The sequence below is a fragment of the Bos mutus genome, chromosome 12, assembly GCF_027580195.1.
Source record: "Bos mutus isolate GX-2022 chromosome 12, NWIPB_WYAK_1.1, whole genome shotgun sequence".
NCBI lineage: Eukaryota > Metazoa > Chordata > Mammalia > Artiodactyla > Bovidae > Bos > Bos mutus.
Window position 1 is genome coordinate 52,153,509 of NC_091628.1, and position 24,122 is coordinate 52,177,630.

Here is a 24,122-nt window from a genome sequence, read left to right on the forward strand (position 1 = left end):
AAAAATCCCAGGGCTGATCTCCTTCAGAACGGACTGGTTGGATCTCCTTGCAGTCAAAGGGACTCTCAAGAGTCTTCTCCAACACTACAGTTCAAAAGCATCAATTCTTTGGCACTCAGCCTTCTTCACAGTTCAACTCTCACATCCATACATGATCACTGAAAAAACCATAGCCTTGACTAGACAGACCTTTGTTGGCAAAGTAATGTCTCTGCTTTTGAATATGCTGTGTAGGCTGGTGATAACTTTCCTTCCAAGGAGTAAGCGTCTTTTAATTTCATGGCTGCAGTCACCATCTGCAGTGATTTTGGAGCCCAGAAAAATAAAGTCTGACACTGTTTCCACTGTTTCCCCATCTATTTCCCATAAAGTGATGGGACTGGATGCCATGATCTTCGTTTTCTGAATGTTGAGCTTTAAGCCAACTTTTTCACTCTCCACTTTCACTTTCATCAAGAGGCTTTTTAGTTCCTCCTCACTTTCTGCCATAAGGGTGGTGTCATCTGTATATCTGAGGTTATTGATATTTCTCCCAGCAATCTTGATTCCAGCTTGTGCTTCTTCCAGTCCAGCGTTTCTCATGATGTACTCTGCATAAAAGTTAAATAAGCAGGGTGACGATATACAGCCTTGACGTACTCCTTTTTCTATTTGGAACCAGTCTGTTGTTCCATGTCCAGTTCTAACTGTTGATACCTGACCTGCATACAAATTTCTCAAGAGGCAGATCAGGTGGTCTGGTATTCCCATCTCTTGAAGAATTTTCCACAGTTTATTGTGATCCACACAGTCAAAGGCTTTGGCATAGTCAATAAAGCAGAAATAGATGTTTTTTTGGAACTCTCTTGCTTTTTCCATGATCCAGCGGATGTTCGCAATTTGATCTCTGGTTCCTCTGCCTTTTCTAAAACCAGCTTGAACATCAGGAAGTTCACGGTTCACATATTACTGAAGCCTGGCTTGGAGAATAGGCAACCACAAAGTAACCAACGCTTTAAAGACCATTTTAGCTCTTCATCATTCTGAGGGTCACCCAAAGTTTCTTCTGTTCTTTTCAGATACTACTTCTATGGCTGGCAAGAACAGGTAATTCAACAAGAGGATCTTCACAGAAATAGAAAGAAATGCATAAATGAAACTGACAATATTACTTAAGTAATTGAGAGACATCCCAGGAGCGTGGATTGTTCTTATCAGTGTCATTCTAGGGAGTTAGTAGTTTTGAGACCCTCCCTGTCTACATAAAGTGCAGGTAGCAAACATGTCTCACTAAATAACCACAATCCTGAGTTGGAGCTATGAGAAATCAGTATTTGGATTGACATTATGCTCTGGAAATATTAAAAACCCATCTGACTTTTTTAAAACACAGAAGTTTAAAGATAAATAGAAAAATTGTTCAGCTCATATACATGCCACCATTAAAAGCTTTAAACTTAAATATAACAAAGGAAAAAAAAAAGTAAATGCTTCCAAATCTTAAGAATTTGATTTTAAATTATAGCTACTATTTTCATATATATTATTTTGATTCAATATTTCTTTAAACAACTATATTTACCCTCAGTAAATTAACAGGAGATGTACATCTGCCTATATACCACCAACCTTGAAATAAATCAGTAAACAATTTCATACTTTATAAGTACTGAGATAAAAAATGATAACCATTCTGCTTTCTTTTATAAACTGTGCTTCTTTGTAAAATTTGTTATTCTTTTATTTCCTATGCATTTTTCTCTTTTTACTAAGCACAATTTCTTTGGAGTAATCATTTTTATAAGTTAAAAAAATATCAGTAACAGCTGCTGTTTTAAAAAAGGATTCTGGATCTCAAAAATATTATCTCTAAACCAACTTTTATGTTCCAAATAATTGATTATTACTCTATCAGGATACTTCAGGAGTTTCTGATAAGTCTAAAATGTCCTGAAAACTTCATGCACTAACAGGCTGAAAATGAAACATACTGAATTAATTTTGTTTTCAGCTAATATGATAATGTGGTATCAATAAATCTAACATCAATAGGTATGCAAATCACTTTTCCTAAATAGTATTTACTGGAGTTTCCTAGAATATGCTTTCTATATTATAGATAAATCTGATATGAATCTGAGTATATTAAGAGGCTTCAGGATTCTTGTTCTCAAGAAGCAGACTATACAGGCAAAAAAAAAAAGAAGAGAAGAAATGAGAGAGAGAGATGGAGTTCCCTGTGGTCCAGTGGTTAAGAATCAGTGCTTTCGCTGCCATGGGCCTGGGTTCAGTCCCTGAACCTGGGACCTAAGATCCCACAAACCACACAGTGCAGACAAAAACAAACACACATAAACAAAAAAGAAAGGAAAAGGGAGAGAGAGAGATCACGTGGCTAAAAAAGAACCCAAAGAGGAGAACAAAAAGAGATAGAGCATAAAGTCTGACTCTGAAATGTGAGATGTAAACAGCCCAGATACTAAAATGCAGCAAGAGACAATAAAAGGTGCAAAGGAGGAAACATAAGAAAATGCAACTAAAGATCTACTGTAAGCACAATAGTAAGTATGAACATTAAAAAGAAATGAAATGTTATGCTGACTTGGAAAATAGTAACTATGATACAGGCACATGAATAAGGGACTTACTGTGGGCTCAGAGAAGGGATTTAACAATTCACAAATACACGTTGAAATGAGAAATTCATCAATGAATACACAAAACCCTTCAACATATTAAAGCATACTGTATTGGGACAAAAATTCTGTCCTTGGGTAGGGTCATTTTTTTGTTATCACTATCAGAATTACTTTACTCTCTACTCCCATTTTTTTTACAATTTGTGATGCTTTTTACATTCTAAAGAGTAATTCTTAGCATGAAAACACTTTGATGGGGTATGATCTTCCTTAAAAAGGTAAGCTAGAAGAGAAAATGTAAGAGTGAAGCATACTGTATGGATATGTATTATGTATACTGTATGTAATTAAAAGAGTACATACTCTTCTATCCTATATATGTTTGTTTGGGTCACGATGAAACTCTTGCGGGGGGTCATGGCCAAAACATTGAAAGCCACTAGTAAAGCCTGAATTTTCTTTAGTATCAGGGCCAAATGCTTTTCCATACAGTTTTACTTACTGGTCTTAAGACATATAAACTATTGTCCTTTTTTTTTTTTTTTTTTAAACTATGAATCAAGTAAGAGGTGCCAGTGGTATTGTGCTTCTCCATGGTACAAATGAAATAATGCACCAACTAGTTGAAAAAGTGCTAGTATATTGAGGTAAAATCAGCTTCTCTGTGAGTAAAAAAGATTTCAAGGCTTAATCAGCTCCAAATAACCTAATCATTTTGTAAATACAACTTCGAGGGGCCAGCGTAGCTGGGGATTGCCTATACAAACTTTTGTTCGATATTCACTGTTTTCAGAAATCTAATAAAAGTTTTAAATAAGATATTTAATTAATATATAACATAGAGGACTTAATTTTATGTCTTTACTATAATATGCTCTAAAATGTCATTATTTACTAATGTCTCAGGGAAGAGGTGTTCAGAGAACTATATTCTTCAGTATAGCACATAACTAGTTCCATTCCTCATTCTTTTACAATCCAAATTTAGGTATTTCTGATTTATTTAATAAGTATCAATATTATATTTTAAACGTTGCTTCAGTAGTACTAAATGCAAAACATATTAAAGTCTTTTAAAAACATACATAAAATTTTTAAACGTATTCTTTCATTTATTTGTTCAATGACTAATATATGATGGTCTTCCCTCTGTGTGCTTAGCACTCTTTTGATGGACACTTTCTTATCCTCCCTTTGAATCACCATGGCATCTAGCATATCTGAAGCAAAATCCAAAAAGTATAAAACTTGGATAAGTGAGTACTGATTAATGTGAACAAGTCATTAAAAAATTTTCAGCTTCCTTCACTGCATATAAGTAAGGAGCGTACTGCAAATAGACTCTAAGCTCTTGTCATTTCTAAAATTTTATGAGTTACAATAGTGCATAGATGTCTACTAATTTAATCCTACCACAATTACCTTCATGTTGGGAACGTGTACCACATCCCCATACTGGTCTTTCGTTTGCACCGTGATGGTGGTAGGCCAACCACACCGAATATCATCCTTATTCAGAATCAAAGATGTTTTCTGAGGATCAGCATAGGAATCTGGCTGAAGCCACCTAACAGGAATGAAAAAACAAGTAAACAAAAAGTCAAACATTCATCAATATCTTCAGTGATTAAAATGAAACTAGGCCAAATGAATAAAACTATATTAAACAAAGTGCTAAAAGGATTATCATTTCCAACTCAGTAATAAGGACCATGGGCTTCCCAGATGGTGCCAGTGGTAAAGAACCTGCTGGCCAACGCAGGAGACATAAGAGATAAGTGTTCGATCCCTGGGTCAGGAAGATCCCTTAGAGGAAGGTATAGCAACCCACTCTAGTATTCTTGCCTGGAGAATCCCCATGGACAGAGAAGCCTGGTGGGCTATGGTCCACAGGGTCGCAGAGTCAGACACGACTGAAATGACTTAGCATGCACACACAATAAGGATAACAAGTATTAACTTCCTTGGAAATCATTAATGACAAATTCATTAAACAAATATGCTAAAGCTTATGAAATTTTTGATGATTACAAATAAATCAGAAATATCTGTAAAATCAGAAAGTGTGAAATTTTAACTATGGCTGGTTTAAAATAACCAAGAAAATGAATTTAGGTTGTATATACTTAGAAGTCCCAAATAACACTACTTAAGGAAGGTCTGCCTAATTGCCAACCTGAAGACCTGGGAAAGAGCAGCATTTCTGTCAAAACAGAAACATAAGTGACATTTTGCTTGCTGGGGAGCAGAAGGTTGGAAATACACTACCTTCTCTTTACACAGCTTAGTAACGATTTTCCCTCACTACCATTCCTTCCATGCAAATTCTATTTTTTGTGATATCCATGCCTGAATTCTTTGCATGATCTACATTCAAGTTGTCGTGTGAGATGATTGATGAGTAAATTCTGTGATGAATACTACACGAAAAGGTCCATGAAGAAGGCAGTGAGGCTGACTTAAAAGATGTTTTCTATTTTTCTCCAATCACCACTTTGCTTTTTAAAAACTAAAAAGTAATCTCTGTATTTTTAAGATTAAAGCCAGAAAGAGGGTCATATTTCTGTATTTACTAGTTTGGTGCCATATATAGTCGCTCAGTCGTGTCTGGCTCTTTGCGACCCCATGGACTAGCCCACCAGGCTCCTCTGGTCCATGTGATTCTCCAGGCAAGAACACTGGAGTGGGCTGCCAAGCCCTCCTCTGGGGATCTTCCCAAGCCAGGGATCTAACCCAGGTCTCCCACACTGCAGGTGGATTCTTTACTCTCTGAGGCATATTTACTAGTGAAATTACTCAAGTCAGCATATTTGTTCACCTTCAAAAAAACCAAATAGCAACAAAATAAATGAGAACTCTAAAATCTTAAATTACCTGATTTAAATTCTTAATTTATATCTGCATTAACTGTAGATTTGGAAAAAATCCTCATATTAAGATAAATATAGTCACAAATTTAGGAGTTTAGTATAGATATTAAATATTACCATCAAATTCACGGACTTCTCTATTTTACCATGTAGTCTTTATATTTTTAACAATTATTATATATGTTTAAAATATACTGAAATATTAACTACTACTTTATATTTCAGAAAGTCCAAAACACATAAACTACATTATTTTAGGTGGCACTGTAACATCCTAATGACTCCTCTCCTTTCTCTTCAGAAATGAAAACTAAGGTAAGCCCTGGAAGAAAATCACTGTAGGACTTAAGAGTGCATTACCTCGCAAGCCTTCCACCACTTGATCCTGGAACACAAGCAATAAAATCGTCCAGAAAGGACTGTTCATTGCTCTGGATTTGAAGTGGTAAGTTTCCTTCTAGTGCCTCCAATATAGTTGGTGAATGAGAAAGAGCTAAACCCTTTCCAAGAATACCAGAATGGGTTTTGCACACCTGTTGGGTAAAAGAGAACATTTATATTTTAAAATATGAAACTTTAATCACATGATTGTTTTGAATTTGCACCCAATTTTAGATAGGCCTTTTTTGGGGAAATCATTTTCTCCCCACGTCCCAGTGCTCCTTTACTCTGAACAGTAGAAAACTTCCAGCAGGGAAAAACTTGGGATAATACTTTCAGTTTCATTCTGCTCACAAAAGGAAGTGATTTATCTGAGTTTTGCAGGTTAGAGCTAATGCTGCATCTCCCCCCACCCAAGCTCTCCACATGTTTCTCTGCATGTGTCACATCCCCGTTTGTCAGGGCCAGGGCTCCCCTCTAAAGACAGCTGTAGAGGTTGCCCGCTTTCTGTGTCTCTGTTACTGGTGGTTCTCTTGGGTAGGCTGTGTCTGTGCTCTTGGGCAGGTGGGTACCAAGATCTTGACTCAGGCAAAAAGGTGATGGAAGCCTGACTGTGCCTGCACATACACTGCATTAGCCTATGTAAGCCTTATTTAAGTTAAGGAAAAAGGGCAGATAAAACAGAAATTTTAGTCCTCAACTAGATGAGAAGCACACCTTACATTTTAGAAAGACTTGCTGCAAGTGCTAAAACTCTAGAAAAATCTTAATGACTGTATAATAAATTTCAAAACAAAATATTTTTCATGGAAAACTATTATATTTCCAGTTCTTTCAATTCTACAACAGTAACTCCTGCATTTTATGAACCATGCAATTTCTAAATCATAATCTTTAATATCAAACAGACTTGAGTCCAAATTCAGACTTCAGATGAGTTATTGCTATGTCCTCTTAAGCTAACAAGTTACAGACCATTCCTGAATCAGTGAAAGGTATAAACTGGTGATCAAACGATCTCTTGTAGTTATTATACAATTTAAATGGGGCTTCCTAGGTGATGTAGCAGTAAAGAATCTGCCTGCCAATGCAGGAGATGCAAAGAGGTGTAGGTTCGATCCCTGCATTAGGAAGATCCCTGGAGGAAGAAACAGCAATCTGGTCCAGTATTTTTGCCTGCAAAATTCCATGGACAGAGGAGCCTGGAGGGCTGCAGTCCATGAGGTTGCAAAGAATTGGCATGACTATGCACCTAAGTATACACACACAACACATTTAAATGCTCACTACCTGCCTAACAAGCATGGGTTTTAATGTATGTTAGACCATCATGACTACCTTACATGCCAAAAAGGTGTGTAATTTGGGACATCACTTTTTTCTTTATAGGGGCACAATAAAGATCTCCTTACATCTGGCCTAATTAACATTCTATAAGCCATAATACCTTGGATGATGAGCTACTTGATGGATTTCCTTAGCTAGAATGCTATATGACACATAGCATGTTCACCAAACATTTTTTGAATTAATTATTTTTCTATCTTAAGATACAGAGATTTAACTTTTCTAAAAGGAAAAACAAAAGCTGGTGGGATTTTAAAAAACCTAAGTTTCTTAACATTATTGAGGACACCATGGCTCCCTACAATTAGAGCACAGTGATCAAGATCATGGACTTTGTCATCAAATTGCCAAAGGTCAAACTCTAGACCAGTTGCTCACCAGCTGTGTGATTCTGAGCCAGTTACTTAAGTTCTTTGTATCTCAGTTTCCTTATCTATAGTTAGGAGTTCCTACTTCATAGGACTGTTGTAAGGACTAAATGATTTAAAAGTATAAAACAAAGTTAAAGATCAAATAAATGTTTGTTTTTATTATTACTGCTGTAATCATTTCAGAAAATAAATAACATGTAAACCACTAACTGTAAGTATTAGAAGACCTGGATACCAGCCTCGATCTCCCAGTTGCCTGAATTCTTAATCAAAACTTCTCTGAACTGATACAATTGTCAGATACAAGAGAAAATAGTGATTTCAAAGTGTAACTGCAGAAATAGACAGATAATGTCAAAAATATGGCAAACTACTGGAGAAGGAAATGGCAACCCACTCCAGTATTCTTGCCTGGAAAATTCCATGGACAGAGGAGGCTGGTGGGCTACAGTCCATGGGGTCACAGAGTCAGCCACGACTGAGCACATCAGTACAGTATATGGTAAACTATAAAGTTTCTCTATAGATATTATTTCCATTACTATTACTAACATCTTTTTTCTAACTGGAAAATAAAACTTCTTTCAAGATCTAATTTCAATGTCCACCCCTGGACAAAACCCTCCTCTGGGCCCTTGGTAGCTCTTCTTCCTCCAGCAGGGCTTACATCTCACTCCAGAGTCAACACCCACCGTGCAGTTCAGTAAGGGCTCATACAGGGGTTGATTCCATCAAGGGGAGCAATTATGAGTTATTTATCTTTATAACTGTCAATTGTAGAATGAAATACGCAATGAATGAGTGCTATGCTCAAGAAAAACAAGGTTGATTTGAGTGAAAATTTGGCTTAAAATTAATGTACAAAGTTTATCCTTATAATTATTGAGGACAATACCTGTAAAGCAGCCTCTTCAAGAATTTCAAGATCCTCCTCTAATTCATTACCTGGTATGTAAATGAAAAGGTTTACCAAAATATATCAATGTTTCATTTAACTTTCTAGTCTTCTGCATTCATTACATGTTCTCCAAAAATTGATATTCCAAATTGAAGAGAACTATTATCATTATGGATAAATCTCAGTGGTTTAAATTTTAAAATGCTTATTTTCAGTGTGAATATAAGCTGTAATTCTCAAGACAATACTAAAAAAAGCACCCATCAAGTGTATCAAAAGATATATATTACATTTATATACACAAATGTATATTTTTACTTTAGTGTATTTATCTAAGAAAAAAAGAGGAAAACTGATTATTCAGAACCTGAGTCTTTCTTTTTCAGTTATACTACAGAAGAACTTCATCTTTAGTAAACAACAGTTACTGACAGGAAAGCCCAAGATAGTGACTGTATTCTCTAAACATTTTCTGCTTTACTGCTTGATGTAGAACATTTATTGAATTTTTTGATAGCTTAATGAACTTATAAAATATTATAACCAAAGTGATACATGTTCAAAGGGAAATATTTGAATTATACAGAAGTGCAGAATGAAAATTTCTGCCACCATCCCCTTTCAGAGATACAGTATCAACAGTTTCCTATGTATTGTTCTAAAAACTTTGTATGCAAATAATCATTGTATGCATGTATGTGCCAGCCTACATACACGGGAACATACACATCTATTTACATATATATATATATACAATATGATGTTCAAAACAATGAACATCATATAATTATATAATCTGGACACCTTTCTTGGCCTGGACATATAGGTTTACTTTTCTGTCACTGTATTTAACAGCTACTTACATCTGTTTTGTATAGATGTACCATCGCTGATTGAACAGTTCCCAACTGACAAACATTTTGGTTGCTCCTAGGTTTTATAACCGCAAGTATTGATAAATTAATCTATCTTATAATGTACGTTTTTGAGTATTTGTGAAAATATGTATAAAAATGCTATATCAAAAGGTATATTTATATAAAATTTGAAGTTATTGACGAATTTCCTTCAAAGAGGTTGTAGCAATTTCCCTCACGTGAATAGAACACAAATGTCTCATTGTCTTTAGTATAGTAAGCAGCTGCCCATGAATATATGTGACTGTTAAATTCATTTTGCTAAACTATTTTCAGGATGTTTTTTAATAAACATTCTATTTGTAATTTTGTAACTTTTTTAAAAATCATAAATACCTAGTACAAGATCACACTTACCAATAGGAAGTGCTAGATCCTTTTTCATCAAAGCTGCTGCACAAACCCCACCAAGATTAGCTAGTTCTTTTTCCAACTGAATGACTCCCTGGAGAATTGAAAAAAAAAATCAGATGCTGTAAAAACTGTTTGGAAGATGCAATTTTTGAGAGATGATGTGGATTATCAAAAAAATGTGACTTGCATTCCAGCATAACATTTGAAACAAAAAGAAAGCATGTATTAGCAGCTAATGGTTAATTAAGAGTGTAAGAGATTCAATATTATGTCTCACATTGGTTATACTGTTTCAGACCAACAGCTCATAGTCCAAAGGATTTTTCATTTATTACTTTGATGGAACATGATCACTGTTTCACCTTAACTTATTTTTTTAAACAGTACTACTGGAAATCTTTACGACAGATATTAAGTTAGTGCCTTTGTGAAATTAGCTTACAAAAATCACTCAGAAAGGTACAGTCACCAACCAGGTGTGGAACAGGCAGGATTATACTACGTCTTTAAAGGCTGGGTCATGCTGCACAGACTCTGATCTCTCCACATATTAAAAACAGTAATACCAGACACAATTAATTTGTACAAAATTAAACTACAAAATAGATTATACACCCTAGCTTAAAATAAAATTTCAGGCTTCTTAAATATAGACAGCAAACACAATTCAAGTCAATAGTAGCCCTCAGAAACACAATCTTCCTTAACAGAATAAGAAGATAATTCATTCTCACCTCATCAGGTCCAGGGCTAAACTCATATCCAATTGCAAAACATTTGAAACCATAGAAAGAAGCTTTGTCATCTTTCACATAATCTGATGCAGTCTCCAATGAAAAAAGGGCCTCATTCCCTAAGAAAAAAAACTAACACTGAGTTCAAAATCTGAAACAACTTTATTAAAGTCTCCTTTTATCCATCTCAAGATAGGTAGCAATACAAATCAGGCTTCCCGGGTGGCGCAGTGGTCAAGAATTCGTCTGCCAATGGAGGAGCTGTAAGAGATGTGGATTTGATCCCTGGGTAGGGAAGATCTGGAGAAGGAAATGGCAACCACTCCAGTATTCTTGCCTGGAAAATCCCATGGACAAAGAAACCTGTTGGACTACAGTCCATGGGGTCGCAAAAGAGTCGGACATGACTTGAACACACATGCACTAAATAATGTATTTGGTTTTGGGGTTTCTACATTTACTTGAACAAAACTGTGCTAAAAACAACACTAGAAACAATAAAACCATACCAGGTTGTTATTTTTCTTTATGATTTAATTCTCCTTAATCACATGTCCTAAGTAAGTTACATGAGCAATCATTGTCAATTATCTGTCAATTACTGAAGTGACCTGTATGTGTAAGTAGCTCAGTCATGTCCAACTCTTTGTGACCCCATGGACTGTAGCCCACCAGGCACCTCTGTCCATGGGATTTTCCTAGCAAGAATACTGCAATGGGTTGCCATTTCCTTCTCCAACTGAGGTGACCTGGGTTAGCCTTTTTTCTAAGCTGGAATCTGGCTTTGATCTCTTCACAAACAAACACGGCAGGTCACATCAGAAGAAAGAAGTTTCTGAATTCGAACTGGCTCTCAGTTTGCAAGATCACGGGATCACTTAACTTATGGTTAAGTGGTTAAAAAAACAACAGACTATAATAACAAATCTGTGGCACCCACCTGGCCACAAATACTCTTCAAGCTTGAAAACAAAGCTTTACATAACTTAGTGGGCTCCATGGGTCACTAGCTCTCTTGAAATAAAGAAGTCCTCAGCAACTTTTTAAAACTCAACACTTACTGGGAAAATAAACACCTAATCCAACTTTTTCTATAGTTTGGCCTCAGTATTAACTCTCTGCTTTGGTCAAGCTTCCCTGGCGGCTCAGACAGTAAAGAATCTGCCTGCATTGCAGGAGACCTGGGTTCAGTCCCTAGGTCGGGATGATCCCCCAGAGAGGGCATGGCAACCCACTCCAGTACTCTTCGCTGGAGAACTCCATGGACAGAGGAGCCTGGAGGGCTACAGTCAATGGGGTCGCAAAGAGTCGGATACAACTGAGTGACTGACACACTTTCTTTGGACAAGCTAATCTTTTCTCACAAGATCCTCAGAACAGTCTCTTTTCTAAACCTTGGTCATGTTATGCCCAGTGCCCAGAGAGTCTTCACTAATAAACTGCAATCTAGATACAGAGTAGGTCTTGAAGACATTCTTCTGAAAATTAAATAAACATTTTCAATAGTGTATCTTTACTAAACATAATTCTTATAAATGCATGTATTTTACCATATAAAACAAAATAAGACAAAAAAAAAAAAACTTACCTGGTAACACTAACACCATAGTAGGCCACCCAGAGGACCCTGAAAATTTCTTTAGTTCTATCCAGGAATTCAGATTTTCATGAACAGCTGTCAACTTTGGTCCATATCCTGAATTCTGAACAGTTCTAACGGGGATCAACAAACGGAGGACGTCTTCCGACTGTGCAGTGCCACACTGAGGGTCAAACTCGAGTGTCATCCACCGCACGCACTCTGGGAATGTCACCTGAAGTCAACAGACAAAAGGCCACTCACATAAGAAGAATCAGATTTTAGCTTCTGGTCTAGTTTAGAAGTAGGACATCATACTGGAAAGATGATGCCTTCAACTTACTCTAACATTAATGTTAAGTAAGGAATTAATACTGTAAAATTTTAAGAATTAAGTGATCAGAAACCAAGGTATTAATGGTCAGTATGAATTGTCTCTGCTGTCCCGTTGTAATATCTATTGTTTTCTAATATATGGTTGATACTGCATTGTGTCTAAGTATATACTGATATCATTAAAAAAACAATTACAAAACTGCTTAATTTCTGAAAAAAAAAATAAACTATCTGATTTTCCTGTAAAAGAGCTTATTTACATAATAAATTTTCCATTTCAGTCAGTATGCATTTAAGGAATATAGGTAGGTAACTGACAATGTAATTGGATAGGTAAAATATAAAGATACACTGATGGAAATGAATAAATCATTAAAATGTAAGGTTTTAGTTACTTTTAGGTTATCTACCATTCATAGTACCTAATACAAATGCTTCTTCTCATTAACCAAAAAAACTTTGCAACTTCAAATATTATGAGAATATAAACACACACACTTATACACTTGATAAAAGCCTTGATTTTTATAGTCTTCTATCCTAAAATTTTACTGTATGCAGGAGTTTATGATGGCACATAATTACATGTATTTTTAAGGCCATTTTACAGTTTCTGTCATCATCATAGCAGAAGGAATTCTGTAATTGTAGTAAAATTACAGTTAAGCAGGACCATGTCAAGTAGTAAAATATGAATTGGTTGTAGGACATGACATAAACCTTAAGAAATTTCCCAAATATGATATTAATCTAAAAAAAATTACTTTAGACTATATTTAGTAAAGGATTTTTTTATAATCCTTAAATAAAAAGCTCAACGTAGTTCACAGTAACATAAATGTAAATTAAAACTAAACTGAGATGCTGGATGCTTGGGGCTGGTGCACTGGGACGGCCCAGAGGGATGGTATGGGGAGGGAGGAGGGAGGAGGGTTCGGGATGGGGAACACATGTATACCTGTGGCGGATTCATTTTGATATTTGGCAAAACTAATACAATTATGTAAAGTTTAAAAATAAAATAAAATTAGAAAAAAAAAAAAAGAAAGAACTATAAAAAAAAAAACAAAAACCTAAACTGAGGCACCATTTTCCCAACATTCTTCCCATTGTATTGGCAAAAGCTCCCAAATTTAAACACATACTCCTTGGGGGAGGCCATGAGAAAATAAGCATTCCCATATGTTGTTGGTGGGACACAAAAAGCCATAACTTCAATGGAAGGGAACTGTCAACATCTAGCAAAACTACACTCACCGTCTGAATCAGCAATTCCAGATATACCGAGCACAAGGCTCCCCATTCTTTGCTTAACCCAGCAATCCTACTTCTAGAAGTATAGTTTGAAGATATGCCTCTAACAATATGGAAACAAAAACAAACAAAAAAATGCCCATATGCCCAGTTTATTCATTGCAAAAAAAAAAAAAAATGAAAACACCCCAGATGCTCACACATTAGACTGGCTCAAAGACTATGATACACCTTGACAACACTGGAGCACTATGAAGTTGTAAAAAGGAATGAGGATGATCTATATAAATGGATACGGAGAGATTTTTACACAGTGTTACTTTTAAAAAGCAAAGTACAAAGTAGTATATACAGTGTGCTATTTTTTTAAACAAAGAAGGAAAATAAGACTACATCTAAATCAATCTTTATGATTTTTTTTCCAAAAAAGAATGCAATAAGGATAAACCATGATACTTACTAGAGTAAGGCAGAAGCCCAGAAGGAAAAGGACGTATAATTCTGAGGATGTCGCTTTACTTAATTTTATTTCTGTAGCTATATTAGTATTTTACATAGTTTAAAACTAATATTAAATCAAGTGGGGCAGGGAAAAAACTCATAAAAATTAAGTAAAAATAAACAAGACTAACTTTATATTAATCATATAGCCACCTACACACACATATATATAATGAACTACTCCAAACAACTTCTGAATAAAGTACTTTGATTATATTAATGTTAGTAGGGTTAATATAAAAAACATTGCAAAGAAACTTTATTTTATGTAGTATTTTTAATTTTTATAGTGGCATACATAAACGAAAATGGTATGAAGAAAATACCTCAGCGGTTTTGACTGGAATTAGTAAGAAGTGCTCAAAAGCTGATGAAAACACAGGAAAAGGACACAGAATCTAGTTTGAACAGACTTCCCCTGACCAAATCAATTGAAATTTGAGCATCAAACTGAATGACAGCAAAAGATTGTAACGCTGAGCAAAAAGAGAATCTCTGAGTACATACTGGTATGAACACATGAAATAAATATATAAATGACTACACTTTTTAAAGTAGAAGGGGTAAGAAACTCTTCTTTATAACAGAACACCAGCAGGGAGGAAAAACAGAATTAGAAAACCACCATCTTGCAACCACCATACCAATAAATGATTTGGGTAAGAATAACCAAAGTGAAAGTGAAGTCGCTCAGTCGTGTCTGACACTTTGCAACCCCATGGACAGTAACCCACTAGGCTTCTCTGTCCATGGGATTTTCCAGGCAAGAATACTGGAGTGGGCTGCCATTTCCTCCTCCAGGGGATCTTCCCAATCCAGGGATCAAACCCAGGTCACCTGCATTACAGATAGACAGACACATAGACCTACATTACAGATAGCTTTACTGTCTGAGCCACAAGGGAAGCCCTAGAATAACCAAAGGGTGCTAGAATTTGTTGAAAGACAGTATTTTTTACACAATCTCTAACCCATGGATATTTACCCATAGACATTTTCAAAGGAAAAAAAAAGATGCTTTTTTTTGGTGGAACTGTCACCTTAATCAAGTGACTAAGTATAGCATACTGAAAAGCAGAGACATTACTTTGCCAACAAAGGTTCGTCTAGTCAAGGCTATGGTTTTTCCTGTGGTCATGTATGGATGTGAGAATTGGACTGTGAAGAAAGCTGAGTGCTGAAGAATTGATGCTTTTGAACTGTGGTGTTGGAGAAGACTCTTGAGAGTCCCTTGGACTGCAAGGAGATCCAACCAGTCCATTCTGAAGGAGATCAGTCCTGGGTGTTCTTTGGAGGGAATGATGCTAAAGCTGAAACTCCAGTACTTTGGCCACCTGATGCAAAGAGTTGACTCACTGGAAAAGACTCTGATGCTGGGAGAGATTGGGGGCAGGAGGAGAAGGGGACGACAGAGGATGAGATGGCTGAATGACATCACTGACTCGATGGACATGAGTCTGAGTGAACTCCAGGAGTTGGTGATGGACAGCGAGGCCTAGTGTGCTGTGATTCATGGGGTCGCAAAGAGTCAGACACGACTGAGCAATTGAACTGAACTGAAGTACTTCCTGATGGGATACACTGAGGAGAACACGACAGGTTGCCACCCAAAATGCACAACCTGAATCTAATCATTAAAAAACTATCAATGAAATACAAGTAAAATAATATTTTTTTTACAAAACCACTGATTGTGTTCTTCAAAAACACCAATATCATAAAAGATGAAGAGAGGCTGAGGAACTATTTCAGATTAAAAAGACAGAAGTGGCCTAACAACTAAATGCATGTTTGAACCTGAGAGGATCCTGTGCATGCGTGCTAAGTCACTTCAGTTGTGTCTGACTCACTGCGACCCCATGAACTGTGTAGCCCACCAGGCTTCTCTGTCCATGGGATTCTCCCAGCAAGAACACTGGAGTGGGTTGCCATTTCCTTCTCCATGGGATCTTCCTGATCCAGGGATTGAACCTGTATCTCCTGAGGCACCTGCACTGCTGGAAGATTTTTTACTGCTGAGCCACCAGGGAAGCCCAGTCTGGGTTTAAAAAAATTCTATGAACACAGATGGGAAAAATGGCAAATGTTCAAACCACAGCACTTTGAAAAAATCGCAGGTTTCAGACTTGAGGCAGAAATGTGTAAGCCTCTTATAACATCTTATACCAGAGCCTGTAACATCTTACACCAGACAGTGAGGATGCTATGAATGACTACAGGGCGTGTCTCTAAAGGACTCAGGAGGAGTCTATCAAAAAAACAGTCCAATTTCTTAAATAAAATTCAAGGAAACAAAAAACAGAGAGATGGAGGGGAACACTAGATTAAAAGAGACTTAAGAAACACAACCAATCATAATGTATGAATCTCATTTGGATTCTAATTCAAATATTTAAAAATGTACATATGCAATAACATGAAGGCATTATTAGTTTTTTTAAAGTGTGACAATGACATTATTTTTTACAGGTCCTTATATTTTTAGAGATACAAAAAAATCCATGAATATGCTTCAAAACTATATTGTTGTTTAGTCACTAAGTCACGTGTTACTCTTTTGCAACCCAATGGACTGTAGCCCTCTGTATATGGGATTTCCCAGGCAAGAATACTGGACTGGGTTACCATTTCCTCCTCAAGGGGATCTTCCTGACCCAGGGATCAAACCCACATCTCCTGCATTGTCAGGCAGATATTTTACCAATGAACCACCTGAGAAGCCCTTAATATAATATGAAAAGGGACAAAGAGAGTGGGGAATAAATAAAAGAGTTTGACCAATAGTTTATAACTGGCGACTGGGATGATGCACAAATGGGCTACACTATCCTGGTGCATCTTTTCATATGTTTACCATATTCTACAACAAAGAGCTGAATATTTTACAAATGGTAAAGAATACATCTGCCAATGCAAGAGATGCAAGAGACGTGGGTTCAATCCCTGGGTTGGGAAGATCCCTTGGTGCAGGAAGTGGCAACCCATTCCAGTGCTTTTGCCTGGAAAATTCCATGGGCAGAGGAGCCTGGCAGGTTATAGTCCTTGAGGTCACAAAGAACTGGACATGACTGAGTGACTGAGTACCAAAACGTAAACTTATAATTAAATTAAGTGGACAAATTCTCTTTCTCCCCCTTAAATGATACAATTTAGAAAGCAAGGAATAGGATTTTGAATACTCTATAAAAACATTTAAATATTTTATATGTACATTTAAACATTATGTGTAGTATTATAAATCCTGCACTGGGTATATAAATTTTCAGAGATCAGGCTGTGGTATAGCTAACATCAGTCCAAAAAAGTTGATTTTCGTTTATTATTTTTTAAAGTTTTTATTGAATTTGTTACAGTATTCCTTCTGTTTTTTAACGCCTTTTTTTTTTTTTGACCCTGACACATGTGGGTTTCTAGCTCCCCGACCAGGTATCGAACCCGCAACCCTGCACTGGAAGGCAAAGTCTCAATGACTGGACCACCAGGAACGTCCCCAAATATGTGATTTTTAAATGTTAATGCTTATATCCATTATTATGATAAACAATATGCAGTTGAGCATTACACACAGCCTTTTACTTACCAAAAGATATGAAAATAACTTTCATAAACCCCATAAAAGTGTACTATTTAACAGTAAAAATTCTGTCTTAAAGCCTTTTGTGTGCTTGACAGTGTCTAACCACCTGCTGATTTTCTATGCATAGAAGTTACACTTCTGAACAGAGGTTAAGTATCCTTTAAGAAATCAATGAACATGAACATGAACATGAAGTCGCTCAGTCATGTCTGACTCTTTGCGACCCCATGAACTGTAGCCTACCAAGCTCCTCAGTCCATGGGATTTTCCAGGCAATAGTACTGGAGTGGACTGCCATTTCCTTCTCCAAGGGATCTTCCCAACCCAGGGATTGAACCCGGGTCTCTCGTGTCGTAAACAGACGCTTTACGGTCTGAGCCACCAGGGAAGTCAAGAAATCAATAAAGAACATCAAATCAAGTTTTAAGTTTAAACGGTTCCTAGGAATCAGTGCCCACCTTGTAGTGCATGACACATGCAGGCTTATAGGGGTGCTCGCTCTCTATGACAGCATAGTGATTAGAGGTCGTACAAGCAGACAAGCCTTGTTCAGGTTGATTTCCTGTGGTACTATCTGTTGACTGATTAGGATTGAAGGCAGGGGGTGCATACTTCTGATTCAGAATGGCAACTGAAGGAAGTAACTGTTGGACAAGTCCAAAGACTTCTACAGCCACCTAGTATAAAAAAGAATGATTAAGTGAGATAGTAAGTGTGAAAGTTGCTTTAAAGTTATTAATTACTGTAATTGTTGATTATCCTTATTATTAAGAATTTCCATTTAGAGTTTCTTCTAGTTACATTTTCACTCAAAGAGAAATTTGTACTATGGGAAAAAAAGATTTAGCTTAAAAGTCTTAGGTGTTACATGAATATAACCAAGTTTATATATTTAAACCCTTCTGCCTTTCTGTGATCTGCAATAAATTAGGTTTTACTCAAAATTTATTATGCCAAAGGATCAGTAGTTTATCATTTCTTCCATGTATTGAATATTTCACAATTTAACAACCTTTTTACATTGCTATTTTTATACCAAATGGAGGTTTGGTATCAACATTATAAATTTTAAAGGTCTTAGTTTACTTAAGCTTTCCTTACATATCATATTCTAAAATATATTTATCTCCAAGTTCTTCAAATGTAAAGCCAATAAACAATACTATTACAAAATAATACTATCACAAAACAATACTATTACAAAGTAAACTAGTAAGTGATACTAAGATCAGAGAGTTAGTTATTTAACTAATAACTTCTACCATTTACATGTCTGTCTACTTGTTACCTGTAACCCAGATGCCTGAAAGATTATTTTTAAAGGAAAGACACAAAGTCTAAATAAAATTACATTTACCAAAAAAAGATTCAAAGTTAGAGAATTGAATCACACACCTTAGGAATAGCAGCAGCTACTGGTCCTATGTAGGCTATAATAAGGGGAAGCAGCATGGAAAACAGACTGGAAGAGCTAAGCAGTTCTGGAATGTCATCAGCTAAAAAAGGCATTAATACTACAGTTAGAAAGCAATTTCACTGTAACATATATACAACTGTACTAAACCTATATTCTAATTCCTTGAGTAAAATTATAGTTGACATTGACCAAGTACTTATCAAGGACCTGGCACTATTCTAAGGGCTCTACACACATTATCTCCATTAATCCTTACAATAAGGTTCTTTATTATTGCCCCTTGTTTAGAAGTGGAAACCAAGGCACATAGTGTTTAAGTAAGTACCTTATCCAAAATCATATATCTGTAAAATGACAGAACCGGAATTAGAACTCAGGGTTACAGTCATGATGTTAAACCAGTACTCTTGGTGCCATACATGGCTACATGTCTGAAGCTGGGCAAATAACATAATCTTTGTATGCAGGTCACTCAACTGTAATGGAGGATAACATACTTCCCTCATCAGATGTTGTGATGATTCAGTGAGTTAACACCTGTAAAATGCTTAAAGAATGCCTGCAGACATAGTAAATACTCCAAAAATGTTTGCTGTTATTAGCTACATTGCCTTCTATGTTTCCCAAGGAAAGCACTTTGCTGATGGACATTTTATTGTTCCATGAGCATGGTGCTAGGAAGATAAGTTGAAGACCTTTCTATTAAGGGTCAATTATTTCTAGATATTTTTTTCTACATCTGCTGTTGCATCAGAACAGGCTGGGCATTGAGGTAAAAAATATAGTTTCCTTGTCCAGCCTAAGCTACTGGTTTGGATAGACCAAATACTCTTTATTTTCAGCAAGTTTCTCACGTGATTTTGACATACAGCTATATTTAGGAACAAGTGTTATAGTGAACAGTAAGGTTTTTGTAAATGTTAACTCTGCTGCAGTGTGGCAGTGGGGAAAAGGTGGCAGGGTGATTATTAGGATGTTATCCACTCATGAAAAAGAATATGTGTGCTTGAACCACGGCAGCCTGAACTATAGGAGAACAGATAGAGAGAAGAGAAACTGGAGAGTTTTCAGGGGAAGAACTTGCAAAACTCAATTTAGATAAGTGAATCTGGAAAGACATTTGGGGTTGCCCAGACCTTTGGATGCATGGTGATGCTATTACAGAAAGAAAACCAGGTCTAAAGTGGAAAACAAAAAATTGTTTTTTAAACTACTAAAAGAAGCAAAGACTCAATTAAGAGTTTTCCTCTTAATGGGCTGACTCAGAAAACTACAGTGTAAAATAACTGCTTTGGAACATTCTAACAAACTTTGCATTAGTGTATGGAGAGCATGGCTGATCCAAAATGAACATATGTATATGTGCAGACCCATAAGGGATCCCTCTGGGATTTTACAAGGTAGTTCTTCTTTAGTAACTCTGCATGTAAGTTGGAGAATAAAGAATCTAAAATGTGACTATTAAGGAAGTAAAAAAAAAAATCTTACCGTCCACAGCAAGAGCTCTGTGCAAGAGGTCTTTTGCAGCTCGAACAACAGTGCTTACCACAGAGAGAGCTCTGCTACAGTTTTTATCTTCTTCATTGGCTTTACTTAGAAGTTGGGATTGTAAATCTCCATCAAATTCACTCCTGTAACATGAGTAACACATGACATCATTTTACATAGTGGGTAAAACATGATCTAACTCTAGGAACCACATCTGGATCACAAGCTTAAAAAGTTAAAGTTAAAAAATAGTAAATGTATAACTACATAGTTTCAAGGCATAATAGGGCATCAAAGAAAAAGCCACATAAGAGCTTAAAATTATTTTACTTTTTTTAAAGTAAATAACATCATGACAGACCACTACTTAAGCAAAGGCCTGAACTGTGTTTTCTAAAAAAGACCTGGAGGAGCTGGGAGAAGAGCAGTCAGGCCAAAAGAACAGTAAGATGAAGGTTCAGATAGGAACAAGATGGGTGAGATCAAGGAATAGAATGAAGACAAGTGTGACTAGAATGAAAGGAGAAAGAGTAAAGGGTGACAGGTGGGTAAGGTAAACAAGAGTCAGATCACATGAGTAAAGACTTTACATTTTATCCTGGAAGGCTGCAGTCCATGGGGTTGCTAAGAGTTGGACACGACTGAGCGACTTCCCTTTCACTTTTCACTTTCATGCATTGGAGAAGGAAATGGCAACCCACTCCAGTGTTCTTGCCTGGAGAATCCCAGGGACGGGGGAGCCGGGTGGCTGCTGTCTATGAGGTCACACAGAGTCGGACACGACTGAAGTGACTTAGCAGCAGCAGGGAAAGGGAAGCGATGAGGGGAAGATGAGCAAGGCCTCACCTAAAAACTCGACAGGATTTATATTTCGCTGAGGTCACTCTGGCTGCATGGTGTAAGACAGAGTGTAAGAGAGCTCACTGAAAAGAGAGAGACTGGTTTAGAGGCTGCTGCTGCTGCTGCTGCTAAGTCGCTTCAGTCGTGTCCGACTCTGTGCTACCCCATAGACAGCAGCCCACCAGGCTCCCTCGTCTCTGGGATTCTCCAGGCAAGAACACTGGAGTGGGTTGCCATTTCCTTCTCCAGTTTAGAGGCTAGTTCCTCTCGAATTCAGTTATCCAGGTGCTTACTCAAGTCGGGGTGGAGACGGCTTAGGCTCGATGTTAATTATAGGAGTGCTAGAAAAGGTCAGATTTAGGCCAAGACTTACTGATGCAAAGTGTGAGGGTAAGACAGACATCAAGAATGCCCCCCAGGTGTCTACTATACCTGTGGATGGGGAGGAACGCTGGATGGGGACCTGTGGATGGGGAGGAGTTTCACCAAGATGCCTGTTAGCCAGCCTTAGAGAGGATGTGTATGTGGTATGGTGGTTAAAGGTAGGTCACTTGTAGTCCAGTCTCCTGGCTACAAATCCCAGGACCATAGCTTACTGAAAGTGTGACTGCAGCAAGTCACTGAGTCACTCCAGGCCTCAGTTCCCTCATTTGTAAAGGAGGGACAGGAAATTGCACGCCCCATGGAGTTCCTGCAAGGACTGGCTGAACTGACACAGGGCGAGAACCGTATGGCAGAAAGGGAGTGCTCAGGACACAGGACCTCTAATCACCATCTCCCTTACCATCACCCTGATGAAGTTCAGAAGGGCCTGGATATTCATTCCAGGGCTTAGAGGAGCTAGGAGCTAGAGACGTACACTTGGCAGACATCAGAACAACACGGCTTTCACAGTTAAGTGATTTTAATCTTTTAAAACTTAACTAATTAAAAATGAAAGCTAAGGATACTTAAATCTTTGTGGAAAACATCAAAATATAAACACTGCATTTTGTATAAGGTATAAACTCTGGATAGCAGATACTTTTAAGGGACTCTCCATCTTTTTTATCTTTAGCGCATGATACAGTTTCTTGCCTATACTTAGAAAAATGTACTGTTTGTTGTAAGGCTATGTAACAGAAAAGGGATTTCATTACGGTGAAAGGATTAGAAAGCTTTTGTGTCTCAGCAGCAACATGCCACTATAGAGCTATTTGTGCCTACTATTTCTGTTCTATTTTACACAGAGAAAGAAAGAAGATCCTCAGGACAGATCCTCACTGCCAAGGCAGTGTCCCCAGATTGTTTGTGAAGGAAAAAGGAAGCAGTAAGCCTCTGAAACCTATGGGCAACTTCAGTGATTTGCTGTCAAGTCAGACTGAGGACAAATGAGGTAAATACTACTCACTACTACCTATGGTTCCAGCTAAATTGTTAAAAGAAAAATGTAGACTCAGTGAGAAATGTATATTTAAAAGTCTTTTTAAACTCAAAATTATTGTAATTCTGTTTTTCACAGTTTACATAAGGAATGGTTTTTGTTAAACATATTATTAGAAATACATTATTATATACTCTAGGGCTGCAAGGACTAGATTCACAGACACCAAAACATTCTGCAGAAAGGATAGCTGGATCAAGGTAACAACAGCACTTCGGCAGAGTGGATTTCCTCATTAACTTTTGGCATTTAAAAATAAATAAATTCCATTAAAATTTGGCCACAAATGCAGACCACAAAACTATAAAAGGGACAACAAAAAGCATATATACCCTGTACATAAACATTTCAAAGATATTAAGAAAATAATGACAAAGAACATTTTAAAGTAAACACTGAATTTATACATTAAAATGAGACCGTCTTGTACAAATTAGCATGTGCAAGGAAGATACACTGTGCAATTTAATTATCACCGCCCATTGAGCTTCTTGTACCTTGGTAGTAAAATGCACATGTTCTGCTGCTGTCGAGTACTTAGCTCCCTGACTCTATACACACCTACCTGTAGTAGAGTATCTGGGGAATCTGTCCTCTGGTTTGGTTTGTGCCATTACTACTCAAGCTGCATGTACTGAATGTGAACGTCACGCCATCAGGGCACTGAACCGTGGTCATTCCTCCATCTCCATTGGCTGTGCGGCTTCCATAGTTCCTCAAGCGCACAGCGTATTTAACATTTTCCTTCACGATAAAGAGGTAAAGCATGTTTATACTTATTTGCAATGTACAAGGATATATTAATATAAAATGAACCCTAGTAGTAAACTGGGCAAATACACTTGGCCCTGAGCATCACGGTGTGAGCTGCATGGGTCTATTACACTGAATATTCTTCAACAATAAATGCTGCAATACTACACCACCCGAGGCTGGCTGAATCAAAACACGTGCAACCAGCATTTTTGTTTTCTTCAAGTTGCTAAGCTGTGTCTGACTCTGCAACGCCATGGGCTGCAGCAGGCTCCTCTGTCCTTCCTATCTCTCAGAGTTTGTTCAGATTCGTGTCCATCGAGTCAGTGATGCCATCCAACCATCTTATCCTCTCCTGCGCCCTTCTCCTCCTGCCTTCAATCTTGCCCAGCATCAGGGTCTTTTCCAACGAGTCGGCTCTTTGCATCAGGTGGCCAAACTACTGGAGCTTCAGCTTCAACATC

The 24,122-nt window shown here is 37.1% G+C and overlaps 1 protein-coding gene across 11 annotated transcripts in view; it reads right to left on the minus strand.

Moving 5' to 3' along the window:
• MYCBP2 (MYC binding protein 2) overlaps positions 1-24,122 on the minus strand; it is a 270,299-nt gene that overhangs the window by 88,752 nt on the left and 157,425 nt on the right. For all 11 annotated transcript variants that reach the window (XR_011466330.1, XM_070380616.1, XM_005891177.3 and 8 more), the window contains 10 exons: positions 23,471-23,649; positions 20,643-20,785; positions 19,133-19,233; positions 18,196-18,414; positions 12,079-12,304; positions 10,491-10,609; positions 9,760-9,847; positions 8,483-8,532; positions 5,849-6,021; positions 4,041-4,185 (listed from right to left, as the gene is read on the minus strand). Coding sequence is in view for 10 of the 11 variants with exons in the window: in XM_070380616.1 (XP_070236717.1) it covers positions 4,041-4,185; positions 5,849-6,021; positions 8,483-8,532; positions 9,760-9,847; positions 10,491-10,609; positions 12,079-12,304; positions 18,196-18,414; positions 19,133-19,233; positions 20,643-20,785; positions 23,471-23,649 (1,443 nt within the window). In the remaining variant the exon portion in view is untranslated. The remainder of the gene's footprint in view (positions 1-4,040; positions 4,186-5,848; positions 6,022-8,482; positions 8,533-9,759; positions 9,848-10,490; positions 10,610-12,078; positions 12,305-18,195; positions 18,415-19,132; positions 19,234-20,642; positions 20,786-23,470; positions 23,650-24,122) is intronic.